This window comes from Tasmannia lanceolata, unplaced genomic scaffold, assembly GCF_043159265.1.
Source record: "Tasmannia lanceolata isolate RefF3 unplaced genomic scaffold, GAP_Taslan_0.1 ptg000012l, whole genome shotgun sequence".
NCBI lineage: Eukaryota > Viridiplantae > Streptophyta > Magnoliopsida > Canellales > Winteraceae > Tasmannia > Tasmannia lanceolata.
In genome coordinates, this window is record NW_027518689.1 from 688,969 (window position 1) to 703,115 (window position 14,147).

General features: G+C 37.5%; 1 protein-coding gene across 1 annotated transcript; it reads right to left on the reverse strand.

Annotated features, from left to right (window-relative positions):
• Positions 1–2,320: 2,320 nt before the first annotated feature.
• LOC143887958 (F-box protein SKIP23-like) lies at positions 2,321–3,810 on the reverse strand. Its single transcript, XM_077392209.1, has 3 exons — positions 3,618–3,810; positions 3,380–3,530; positions 2,321–3,255 (listed from the first exon to the last, which is right to left on the reverse strand). Exons 1-3 carry the CDS (start codon positions 3,808–3,810, stop codon positions 2,580–2,582), a joined length of 1,020 nt encoding a protein of 339 aa, XP_077248324.1. The 3' UTR covers positions 2,321–2,579.
• Positions 3,811–14,147: the final 10,337 nt, after the last annotated feature.

Consider the following 14,147-nt stretch of genomic DNA (forward strand, 5'->3'; position numbering starts at 1 on the left):
AAAAATTAGATAATTAAAAAATTGTTGAAAAAGTATTAAGGAGTCTTCCAAATAAATTTGATCATATAGTTGCTGCCAAAGAAGAGTCTAAAGATTTTTCTACATATTCTATAAATGAATTAATGCTTTCTTTGAAAGCACATGAGCAGAGATTGAATAGGATATGATACTAATTTAGTTTTTTGCATAATCTAATGCCATTTAGATGGGCTCTGCCCTCTCCCTATGTACTTAATCAAATCTCATATTAGTGAAAAAAATGCCATAATCAAATAGCCATGGATTATCTTTGGCTGCTCTGTCTATGTTAAGTTTATATGTTCCCAGGCTTGGGAGACAGTAGATATCATCAAAACTCCCAGACCCTCAACCGCTAAGGTTGAACCGATTCCATATCTCCAAAACGTGCCTTACTTATTTCTTATTTAGCTTTGGAGTGCTTGTGTTGTAGTAAAATCTTACACAATTTTGTAGGGCTGCAACTCGGGTCGGGTTTTGAAGAACCCAACCCTACCCGAGAAATATCTCAGGTCGGGTCGGGTTTTTTTCGGAAAACCCATGATTCCCAAACCCGGCCCTACCCATGATAAATCTCGGGTCGGGTTTGGTTTTTTTACGTTGATGCAATTTTTTAAGGAAAACTCTTGTTTGGCAAGGCAACTAACCTCATAGAAGTAGAAAAACTCAAGCATGGCAAACTCTTTAGTGCATCAACTAATAACTAGTCCAAAGAGAATAAATTGATCCATTAACAAATGAAAATGATTATACTCATATGAGATAAACAACAAACTATTTAGTGCATTAACTATTTAGTTGAAAGTTGAAATCCTAGTGCTAAAGGGGGGAAACGAACAAAAGATGGAAAGAGTCCCATGTGTGAGTTTTACTTTTTAGTTTTCACTTTTAAAGTACCAAAATTTTAGAAAAAAAAAATACATACTATAACTTAAGTACCTCTAGTCGGGTCGGGTCGGGCCCTTTCAAATCCGGCTCGACCCGAGATTCATGCGGGCTTTTGGATCATAGACCCGGCTCGACCCAAAACCCGAGAAACATGAACCCAACCCTAGCTATTTTCGGGTCGGGTCAATGCAGGTCGGGTAAAACCCGACCCAAGTTGCAGCCCTGCAATTTTAACCTTCCACTCTGTTAGTCTGTTTTGAGCGTATTTACCTTCCATTGTTCTGTTACACCTCTCGAGCCATATCACACATAGAGTAACAAGAACTGTTAAAATCATCAACTTTGTTAACTAATTGTGTCTCTTATTGGACAACTTGATTCACTCCATAAAACTATGATGAACAGTTTGATTTCCACAATTGTCTACGTCGAATTTATCTCATTAATGTTCCCCACATTGCTTTAGTAATATGGCTGTCAACAAATAGATGAGCTAGGTCTTCTTTTTTTGAGTTGGTGCGACACACACTCCTAGATGACAAATGCATGTGGGCCTCTTTGATCATGCTGACCACCGCCACACCATTCTCGATCATTTTGCACGCATGGTTGCTCACATTTGAGGGTGCGCCATGCCAAATGCTCGGAGCCCATTGTGGCGGTGCATCTTGGGTTGGGTTGAGCTTTTGCTAAAAAATGAATAGGAATCAACCCGAACCCGACCTGATTTTAAGGTAAAAGCTCAACCCAAATTCCCCAAATTCCCAAAAATCGACCCGAGTTGCACCCCTTGCCCATTCCACCCTCTCGTTAGGATCACAAGAGAGTGAAGAGAAAGATTAAAATTTCCTGTAAGACAGAATTACTCATTGGATACTAAATCGTTGAATTTAGGACAGTTATCCCAGGTTCATTTCCCTAAAAATTAGGGATAATAATAGTCATGTTCAATGAATTGAAAATTGAAATTCAAGAGGGACAGTTAAGAACAATTGTGACATGTACCCAAAAGTAAGGCGTAGTTAAGGACAGTTACTATGAAGAAAACTGTAAACCAGGGAGCCCCAAATGAGCAGTTGAGCCCATATCAGCCACCAACAGTCTTTCTTCTCACTCCCACCTCTCAAGTTTGTGGCCCCACAAATATTCCATGGAATGTTTTTTTCAACGTTGCCAAACATGGTCTAAACGTATTTAGACGAAACACAAACATCTAGAATGCAACTTACAAAAACCTCAATCACAACTCATGGTTCCAGAGAATATGCTACAATGTTGAGGTTATAGAGCTTAGCAAATGCATTCGACTTTAAAAAGAAAAATTAAATCAAGATCTGGAACATGTTCCCTATATCCCACCATGAGCAGGTGGTTGCCACTCCGAATGTGTGCCACCATCTGTGGTTCCAACCGATTCTCATCCTTGGTCTCTCTCATTACAATATTAACATCACCATCCTCAACACACATAAAAGAATATTAATAGAGATCCTAGGCTCGAACAAGCCAAAAAATCCTTGCCAAATTTTAGTCCACATGAAGTAAGTAGGCTTACAGTTGCCTCACTAAAGCATTCAAAAATTAAAAAAACTAGCACCAATGGTTATAATATGATAAAACCACCACTTGGCAAACTATGAATAAAGAGGAAGCTAAGATTAACTAAATGGGATTCACTTACTAAGATATGGAAGGACCCAGACGGGCTTCGTAATCCAAGACGAAGAGCAGGGATAAAATGGTTTTAAACTCTTATCCTCCATGTTGAAGACGCCGTTATCAAGACCACACCTCGGTACTTCATCAAAGTCGTCTGTAAAGTAGATGCAGTTTCCCTCGCACTGGGGAAAGTCATAACCTGAGACAGAGAAAGAATTACCATATCCCAAAAACAACATCTGATCGCCTAAACTTTCAATCTTGATCCACCTTCCTGCCTCTTCGTCCAATTCAAAAACCTCGAACATTTCCGTCCTATACCAATCTACATTTTCATCTTCATCTTCATTCAATTCGAGATATCTTAAAACCTTCAACAACCTCGCGGAAGATTCCACTAGATACCTCTTCTCAGCGCTGTTTATATGTGGATGTGTAATTACTGAAAACTTAGGAAAATCACTGGAGGCAAAGTCACAAGTTACAACAGCATTGCTATTTGTGATTGCATAGAATTTGTCCTTGAAATATATGGCATCTTCATATTTAAACCATTCATTGTTTATAGTAGTCCATTTTTCGTCCCCAGGTTTATAGTAGGACAATTTTGCCATATAAGTGACAATGGTAACGACAATGTAGTCTTGAGTTGAAATAGGATTTGCCGATAAAACGGTCTTGAAAATATACCTGTAAGGACAATTTCAGCTAATTAGTGACAATGGTAACAAAAGTCTAGTGTTGAAATAGATATTGCAGATAAAAGAGTCTTGATGACTATCTGTAGTTCCACCATTTCAAAAAAGATGACTACCTGTAGTTCCTTGGTTCATCATCACAAAATTGATTTTGGTTGTCAGGAAATTTATCAAGCGAGGGAAGCTGAATTTTGGTACTTGTGAAGGGATTTAATAGATGAACATCACCGCTCTCATCTACAGTGAGCACCCATCCTTTGGAAGACACTCAACACCATTTTCCATGAAATTCTGGTAATTGAATATCGTAAAGCTTATTTTTAGTGATACTATAGAAGCTACGAGTTTCAGTACGCTCTTTTTCAGGGAGCATCATAAATGGAAGTTGATCTCGAAAGTCAAACCGGTGGTGATTTTCCTCGGTGACCTGATACCAAGATGAGCACACAGCACCAAACCGGATATGATCGATGAGAGGTAGACGATCCACGACCATTTCTACCAGTTCATTTGGAATTTCGGACCACTTATCCATGTCATTGTTCATGTGTACCTTACTGCTATTGACAGGATTGGAAGCTAAGAAAAGAAGAAAAAGAATTATGAAAGACAATCAGAGCAAATAAGTAATATATGTAACTGCAGTAATATATGTAAATATGCGAAGGAGATTCAGAGCCTCCTTAGATACCCCTAAAAAATATGTATGTAACAACAATAATATATGGATCAAGTGAATGCTGGAATTATTTAAAATCCTTTCAAGTTGTTGGTAGATATTGAACTAATTAGATGAAGATAAGTCTACAAGAAAAACATCTACAATGTTTATAAGACCGTGAGACTTGTGGATGGACATTTGGCCCGATACGTGCTACCTGGAATATTCTGCTAGAGTTTGTATGTAAGAGGGTAGGCAATACTCACTCAAAACACGAGAAAATCTACACAAGTGTGCCGGATTATAAAGTAATTATATGAAAGTATGTGGGCTCATATACATTTCTTTAGAAGATATCGAATTATGTCACATTGATATGCATGATAACCGTCATAGTGAACTCTTTTGTAAGGGACGTTTGACATTACACGGAACAGAGTGACCTAACGCTACTCAATGCTTCTAATTTGCATGTTTGGACTTCTTGTTGCCATGCCTGCTCCCCTAGATAATAGAACCCCACTTTTGGAAATAAATGCCACACTAGTAATAGATGATAGTATCACTACCGATCAATACAAATAGAATCAGACTGTACCAGAAGTATATAACACAATTTAGTGCTTGCTTTACTTAATAGTAAATTCGCACATAATTGGACGTATGAAGATGTGGAAGGGAATAAATCTTTATGCTCAGGGAAAATAATTTTGCAAGGCAGCATAATAAGCACACAAGAGTATTATATCATGATTTACCCCCTCCTCTTCCAACCCAACTTTATCTTTTACCAGAACGCACCAGCTAGAGAACTGAACCATTGACTCATGAGTCAAACAAACTTCACCACATGGCACATATATCAGGAAAAGACCAAAACCTATCCTTTCATGCTTTATAAATTCTTTAAGAAATTGATTGAGAGATTTTAAGAGGACATTTAATAAAAGAAGAGAGACTGATTGAGAGATGGAAATTGTGGAAATTAAATTGACAGAGTGAGAGAAATTGAGAGATTTTAGGAGGCCATTTAATAAAAGAATTTCAAGAGAGAGAGAGATTTGGATTCCACGTAGGATGAAGGGGCTGAGGGGAACTGTACATGTCAGCAGTGAACAGTAAACCCCCGCTCTAATACAAAGTTGATGTAGGCTAGGGAGAGAAAAGAAGAGGTAGAAGTAGAAGAGAAGAAATTTGGAGGAGAAAGGAGAACTCAAAACCATAATCAATTAATTAAACATCAAAAGTAAACAAAAAGTCATAGATTAACCAATCTATAGGCAACAGACAATCATAAAAGACTAAAGCACCCCTAAAATCCCGAAAAGACCAAAATAACCCTAATAAATCCCAAAAGAATCCCCAAAATATCCCTAAAAACAATACAAATACAAAAAATATCCCTAAGTGCCGCCAGTGCGGTCCTGCTCAGACTAAAGTTGTAATGGACGTCTACGATCCCCATCAATAAGTCTTAAATCTTTTTTTAATTATCCTAAAAATTAAGTCCTATTTGACTAATAATTTAATGAATATTAATGATTTGGCTAATCCAATAAGGAGGTTTTGCAAAAGAAGTCTCGTACTTTCTCAATTTGCAAAATGAGAGAATTTGCAAAATTTTAAAAGAGTCATGTCATGTGTCATTAGTTTGTGATGGAATGTACGATGAAAGCTTTTGCCTGATTTATATAAGACAAAACTACCCTTATAATTGGCCACATATTTTTCATATAAAGACAAAATTACCCATTTTTTGAATGGTAAAGGCAAAATTACCTATGATTCAGCCGACACTTCGAATTTATTGCCGACACACATGTCCTGCCATGTCTAACACGACACGTGTGTCGACACTCCTTTGGACACTTTTAGTTTGTTAAATGAATACCATATTTATATTGTTACAAATTATGATAGTAATCAGTTATTTTATATGCATATATGTGTCACTATTTATAGATTTTTAGATGTTGCCATGTGAGACAACTCGTATCTGTGTCGAAACCCGACACACGAATCCGTATCTACAATCATGCTTATATATACTTTGTATTTTAGCCGTATCCTCATTTCTAAATTATGGGAATTTGCTGTGTCTGACACTCCGTGTCCGTGTCCACAAATCATAGAAAATTATCCTTACATGTGCAAAAAGACAAAAAAAAAAACCTTAAAACCTAAATTATTCTAAATGAGCTTTAAAATTTAGGACCCATTCAATTGTGGAACTTGCCGCAAAAATGTCTGGAAAAGGAGTTAAAATCCGTCAATATTCTGTTGACGTCACATTCAGTTGCTCTCCTAGCGCCGGTGTGGCTTTCTCAGCTTTTCCGTCATATTTTCAAAAAATCTGGCATAGATTCCGACCCATTTCAATCTTCCGAACGATGAAAATGGGTTGAATCTCTCTTTCTCTCTCCTAATTTTCCCCTCTTCCTTCTTATTACTCCGGCTTTTATCACTTATTGCATCACAAATACCTATAAAGTTAATATCCTGATTCCCATCCAAATTTCAGCATCTTCAAAGATATCACTTTATAAGTGTTCAGAGGGTTGGTTACATGAAGCATGAGGCAGGGGTGAGGTTTGGATTAAAAAGAAAAAGGGGAAGAGGAGTTTTTTCCCGACGAGGGATGCATATTCTTAGAACAACTCCTAAGAACCCTTATCCCATTGACTTCTTTGTTCGGATGTCTAAATCCATCAACAACTCAAGTTTTCTATACATGACCTGTTTTGTCGGTGTGAATCGTCTCTGCATAATGTAGACCATATAAACAGTGCTTATATGAGTTTTATAGAGCTTTTAGAGTTTTCATGAAATTATGGGAAAACCAACATTAATCCAGTCAGAAAATCAGCTGAACGACCACCCTTTGGCACAACAATTCCTTCTTTCTTCCATTAAAAAGAAAGAAATGTCCAATGCCACCAACTGTTTCTGGTATGGCTCCTAATTCAAGGATAGGTGACGATATAAGGGCTATAAAACAAATTTACAGTCATAAGCCTACTAATAAATCCTACCATATTTCAGCACCTTGCTAAAAACCTTGTTCGAAAACTTTACAATTCTGAACTTTCATAACATTCTAAAAATTCTAGAAACCTGTTGATTAAACCAAAAGAGTATATAACCTTCAAAATTTTCAGGAATGTATACACTCTCACATTTCTGAGAAATTCAGAGCTGAATAAATTTAACCCTCGTAGACTAAAGACTTCGAAGGAAAAAAAACACGCAGAAATTTAGGTAGTTTAAGAGAAAACTTCAGAATTTGAAATATTAGTGAAAGAATATATTTTAGATGTTACATGCCTCATAAAAAAAATCTGGTACTAAGACTTCAAGCACACAAATTTTCAGATTGTGGAAATTCTGTGAAAACAAAATCCAAATCTGATATTGAGCACACCTTATCCATATCTTCAAACGAGCAGCAAATAAAGAAGACGGCACAGCACATCACACAAATTGATAAGGAAAGCACAGCAGAAGATTCAGCATCTCTCAGGAATGGTATGCAACTCCAAACAATTTAGACAGAGCTCTTGAATGTTCGAAAATTGGAATGAGGAGAGACCGCATCATGGTGATACCACATTGGAATGAGAGTATCGCGGTGATGCCACTTTGGAATGAGAGGAGAGATAGAATCCCACGTTGGAATGAGAGTATCTTGATGATGCCACGTTGGAATGAGAGGAGAGATAGAATCTTGGTGATGCCACGTAGGATGAAGTTGACGGGGAGATTATCCACCTCGGCGGTGAAAAGTAACCCAACCTATTGCTATTATATACATAGATATATAATTGGAAAATTTGGGTGGCCACGACAAGTCTTGGTGTTGCCATATTGGAATGAGACTATGTTGGTGATGCAACATATGAATAAGAGAAGAGAGAGTATTTGTGATAGTAGGATGAACTTGACAGGGAGACTGCTCAGCTCAGCAGTGAACAGTAACAGGCCCTATTGCTATAATATAATAGATAGATATATAATCGGAAAACTTCGGTGCCCATGACAAGCCCCCACGTTTTTTAGCTTTTTATAAATGTAAAATTTCAATACCTTGTAAAAATAAACTTACCAACCATGTAAATCCAAAGATATAATGTGGTTTAAATAAATGCGAAGAGGATAGAAATGGAAACAAAGAATGGTGGATCTAAGCCTCATGAACATGATATGTACATAATCGAATAATCTAACCTGACGGGCAAGGAAGTAAGGCATATTTAAAGCAAGGACGTAGCCAGGAATTTCCTCAAGGAAAGCAACAGAGAATGGATGTTATGTGGGTGGTGCTCCTTTCCACTTAGCTATTAAGACCGTTAGCATACTTTTTAACAGATTTTCATTGGTGATAAGAAAGATGCAAAGCTTTGGGCCGACTCTTGCGTGGGTGATATTCAACTTGCGCATTTGCCAAAAAAACTCCAAGTTCCTTAACTTTCTAACTCTGATAACAAGAGACCACATACAAATGGTTGGAATCAAGAGATTTTGTACCTATATTGTATCTACTGTGATCCTAGACAACCCAACTCAGAATACTAAAGTTTGGAAGTCGTGCTACTAGTGGGAAGTTTTTTTTTTATAAGGTTTGAATATTATTTCCCAAATTACTCTATCTATGAATTCCAACATACTACTAGTGAAAAAATTTCTATAAAGTCTGCCTATTATTCCCAAATAACTCCATCTATGAAATTCCATTTCTGTACTAAAACCTTTTAACTTTCTTGAAATCACAGCAGATGGGTATCAACTTTAGTATTTAAACTTTGAAGTAGTGAAAAAAATTCAAGTTGAGTGAACAGGAATGCCAAATTTATTATGAGTTAGTTGAAACTTTCCCTAATAAAAGATGTTAGAAATCTTGTGACTATCCATGAAGTATTTCAGATGAAAAGAGAGATGATTCAAGAATGCATAATCTTCTATCTTTCTTAACACCACAAAGCATAAGATCAACAAGAACTAAGAAAGATGGAGATAACGAAAATATAATGAATTTATGCAAACGGGATGTTCTCAAGAAATAACCTGAATTTTATTTTTTTTAACCTTTCTTTGCCCTATTCCGACTGGGAGACTCATATGATTAGGAAAATACGAGACTTTATATCGTGTGAGCCCTTATAGTCCCGTATTTTATAAAACGTACTGTACGGACCATATCATTGGATGATCCAAACCGTCCATGTGATGGAACACAACCAAAATACTAGGTTCTGCCCAAAAATCATTCCTATAGGATGATCCGGTGGGCCCATGTTGGAGGGTTGGGATTATCCTAGAGAAATGATTTTTTGGGTGCCCCATCACATTGAGGGTTTGGACCGTCCCATAGTGTAATTGGTGGACTCCACACTAATGCGCAGTTTGGGTGGAGATGTTGGGCCCGCCTTGTCAGAATTGTCGGCCCCACCTATCATAGCATGAGGTGTAAAATAGCTGCCCCTACCATATGGATGGGTTTGGTTAGCTATGGTGGGCCCACCACCAAATTAAGTGAAAACAGTGGGCCCAACATACTATCCTAGGCTATAAAATGCCGGGCCCACCTTATCAAAACAGAACATGATGTATAAAGAAAAGGTTTTCCAATAAAAAAATTTCTTCGAAAGAAACATGGTTAGTATACATTCCTACTACCCCGGGCACATGCTATGCATGGGTGTAGAGGATTGGAGGTATGACAGAGAAGGAAGAAGATTCGAGCACAGCAACAAAGAGATAGGAGAGAAATTTATTAGTACTTAAAAGAGTGATACATTGGTTTTGAGAAATGCATCTAGACGGGGCTTGAAACTAATATAAAGCAGTTCTACACTATACAAAAGTTGAAATATGACTAAGGAAAAAATATTATCCTTATACATGAGTAATGCCAATCTGTCACATTTGCTCGCTCCTCTAACTACTATGGGAAGATCCCTCCATCTGTAGTGATGCTTGTTATCATGAGCAAAACATCCCCCCTTTGGTCAAGACGCCAGTTGTATGGTTCGCTCCCGATGAATGTGAGTTATGGCTGGAGAGAGATCTGCATTAGCTCCTTAATATCATTCCAATTCCCAAAAGCATTTTATTTTTCATGGTATCTAGAACATTGATTGGGCTATATCCTCTGTAGTTTTCTTGCCATATTCAATTGAGATATGATACTAATTTAGTTTTTTAACATAATCTATCGCTATTTAGAAGGGCAAGAGGCAAGTGTACATATTAGAAGAGGCAAGTATACATATTTGAGAAAGTGTACAAGAGGCAAGTGTACACAAGGTTTTAAATTTCGGTTTCGGAATGCGTTTCGGTCCTCACTGAACCCGAAATTTCAGGCGAAATCACAAGGTTTTAAATTTCGGTTTCGGAATGCGTTTCGGTCCTCACCGAAACCGAAATTTCAGGCGAAATTTTGAAATTTCGTTTTTGAAATCGGTCGAAATAGATTAAAGTAGCATTTTGTCCCGTATAAAATTTCGACGAAATTTCAGCTGAAATTTTGGGATAATATTAAATAATGAATATCCTTTAGATTTTTTAGGGATATTCCTTAAATTTCGGCCTGAAATTTCGGGGATAACGAAATTTCGATCGAAATTTTGTAACGTTTCGAAGTCACCCCATTTCGGTTTCGCTCTCGACCGAAACCCGAAATTTCGGATTTCGGTCTAAATTTAAAACCTTGAGTGTACATATTAGAAGATAGTGTATAAGAGGCGAATATTGGGCATAACTTTGGAAAGTGCATGAGAGGCAAGCATTGAACGTAATTGGTACATACAACCAACAAGCTATTACAGGAAAGTGTATTAGAGGCAAGCATCGAAAGTCATTGGCACTTATTAAACACAATTGATTCTGTAGTGTTGCCTACTTTGGTTCTCTATATGTATACAGGATTTGTATAGTGTAAATTTTTATTTATTTTTAATTTCCAAAATGCCTTCTTTCGTGGTGATCTCAACGAGGAAATCTAGCTTCCCGTACTTGCCAAACAAGGGGAGAAAAGAGTTTGCAAACTCAACAAAGCCTTACATGGTCTCAAGCAAGCATCTCGCCAATGGTTTTCAAAATTTTCTGCTTCTTCTTTACTCAATGATGGATTTTCTCAATCCAACTACTCCTTATTTTCCATGCATAGTGGATCTTCAATTGTTCATGTTCTTATTTATGTAAATGATGTCCTAATCACCAGCAATGATATGCATGCCATATCTACCCTTAAAATTATCTTCATAGGCAATACCACAATAAGGATCTTGGACCGCCCAAGTATTTCCTTGGCATGGAAGTTGCTCGCTCCAAACAAGGTATGTTTCTCACTGAAAGGAAATATACTCGATATTTTACAAGATATGGGGATGTTAGGGTCTCGTGTTTCTGTTTTCCTAATGGAACAACATCTCAACCTAACTTCTGATGACTGAGACCCACTTGATGACCCCACCTCCTACAGGAGACTGATTGGACCGCTCATTTATCTCGCATAACATGACCTGACATTCTTTAATCTGTTCATATTCTAAGTCAATTCATGCATGTCCCAAGAAAGTCTCATCTTGATACTCGACACAGCCTTTTAAGACATCTTTAGGGTTCTCCCGGCCAAGGTTTGTTATTATCCTCTAGCAGTTCTCTCACCTTATCAGGTCACTGCAATTCATATTTGGCTAGCTGCCCCATGACAAGGGGGTCCACTAGTGGTTACTGCACATTTCTTGGGAATTATCCACTCTCATGGAAAACTAAGAAGCAAAGCACAATGTCTAGATCCACTGCAGAAGTTGAATATCGATCAATGGCATAGGCCAGGTTTGAGTTAACTTGGCTCAAGTATCTTTTAAATGATCTCGGTGTTCCACAACTGCTATCTATCACTCTTTTTTATGATAATCAAGCTGCTCTTCAATCACCGCCAACCCTGTCTTCCATGAAAGGACCAAACATATTGAATTAGATTGTCGTTTAATCAGAGAGAAAATTCATTATGGTCTTCTCAAAACCGCATATCTCCCAACCACATAACAACTTGCTGATTTATTCACGAAACCATTAGGCAAACTACAATTTCAACATCTAATTGGCAAGTTGGGCATGCTTGACATCCACGCTCCAAGTTGAGGGGGATTATTAGAGGAAAGTGTATTAGAGGCAAGACGCAAATGTACAATAGGCAAACGTTTATATTAGAAGAGGCAAAGATACATATTTTAAAAAGTATACAAGAGGCGAGTGTACGTATTAGAACAAAGTGTACAAGAGGCAAATATTGGGCATAACTCTGGAAAGTGCATGTATAACCATAAACCATTAAAACTTATCATTCTAATCCCTCAATAATTTCTCTTTACTTGTAACCCTAGCTGATACTGACCATTGCTTCTAAATATATGGTAACTCCTTTTTTTTATGCTTCTTGTTTGCCTCTAATGAGGTTCATTACATGCTTTTATGCTGACTTTCCATGATCCACTTCACGTGTTTCGTTTCCTCTCCACTTTCTTTAGAGCTCTTCGATTCTCATATTTTTTTCTTTTTAGATCCCTCGCTTCCCGCTTTTAGTACCCATATCATTTTAGCACTCATTTCCCGCTATGACAACCATGATTTAAACTACATTATATCAAAGAATTCAATGAAAAAGCAATACCCGATCTAACTGCAAAACCGGTAAGAAAAAAAAGATTGGCTGCTAGATATCCAAAACTCACTTACAATTTCCTTTGATTTTACTTCCAAATTGGAATACACAAACCCAAATCTTTGAATGATGATGTGAAAACCTTGAAAGCATTTGTGTGGCCCTATTTCTTGGTTTCTTATTTTACTATGTTTCTGATTTAAACCTTTTTTTTTTAACAAGAATCCTAGAGTAGTTTGATTCTATTAGAGTTTGGGAAAGATTGGTTAAAATAGGATGGAGTTGAATATTAGTTGGGAATGTAGCTATTTCTTAGTCTGGAAAGTTGAACCTCATATAAATCGTACGTGCAGGGTTGTCGCATGATTTCTTTACACAAGTTTTTGGAAATACAAATCGTCTTCTTCTTTCCCCCTTGGAAAGCTTTGCTCTTACCTTGGTTCTTTGGATTCAACAAACCTTATTCCGACTGGTGTTTGGCAGTGTTCAACCTCGATGCATTCTTCGTGCTTCCGGCTACACCAAGCATTGAGGATCGACGGGCTTATCGTGGGCTTTGAGAAACTTGATTGGATTTCTCCTACAAACGAAACTTCTAATACTCATTCGTCGAGTGATGTTCTAAGTACAATTCTCCATAAAGTATTATTTTGACTCTACTTAATTAGTATTAGTATTGATATACCGAGTATGTGTTAGTATAATTGTTTTGGAAATCCCTCCCACCACCCCACCCTCATCCAAGTCCAGGTTGTCCAAACTTGAATATGGTAGCATCACAGAGTCTTCATGATCCGGATATCATTATAGAATCGTATCCCTATGAAACCATGAATCAACCTTCGCAGTTTCTGTCTGCAACATCTGGTCTGCGAAATGCTTTCTGCGATGGTCCCTAGCAAATCCCTTATCTAATTTTGTGTGCTTCTTGTTCGCTTCTAATGAGGTTCATTATATGCTTTACACTAACTTTCCTCGATCCACTCCACGCGTTTCGTTTCCTCTTTACTTTCTTAGGGATTTCGGATTCTCGTATTTTTCCCTTTTCATATCGCTCGCTTCCCGCTTTTAGTACTCATATCATTTTAGCACTCGTTTCCCGCTCTGACAACCATGATATCGAAGAATTCAACGAGCGCGAGACAAAAAGCAATACCTGATCTAACCGTAAAACCGGTAAAAAAAAAAAAGATTAACTGCTAGCGCCATCACCGGGGGAGTCATGCGCCTACGGTGCCTCCTCTCAGAAGCGCCTGCAGCGCTGCTGACTATGTGGGAGAGTGTCCTTAACATTCTATGTTTGTTTTAAACTTAAGTGAAAATGCCACTACAATTTAAATCTATTACAATAACACCCTCCTTTTTAATGCAACCACTCAGCACATCGAAACTTGGCTCGCATTTTCTTAGCTGCCAGTAGTTTTTGGGTTAGATTCCTCTTTGCATGCTCTAAAAATAGAAATCCACAGTGGCTATCCAATCTCTCTCTAGATTTCCTGCCTATATTTCCGAAAATGCTCACAAGTTCAAGCTATCAAAGCTACATATTTTCTGCAAC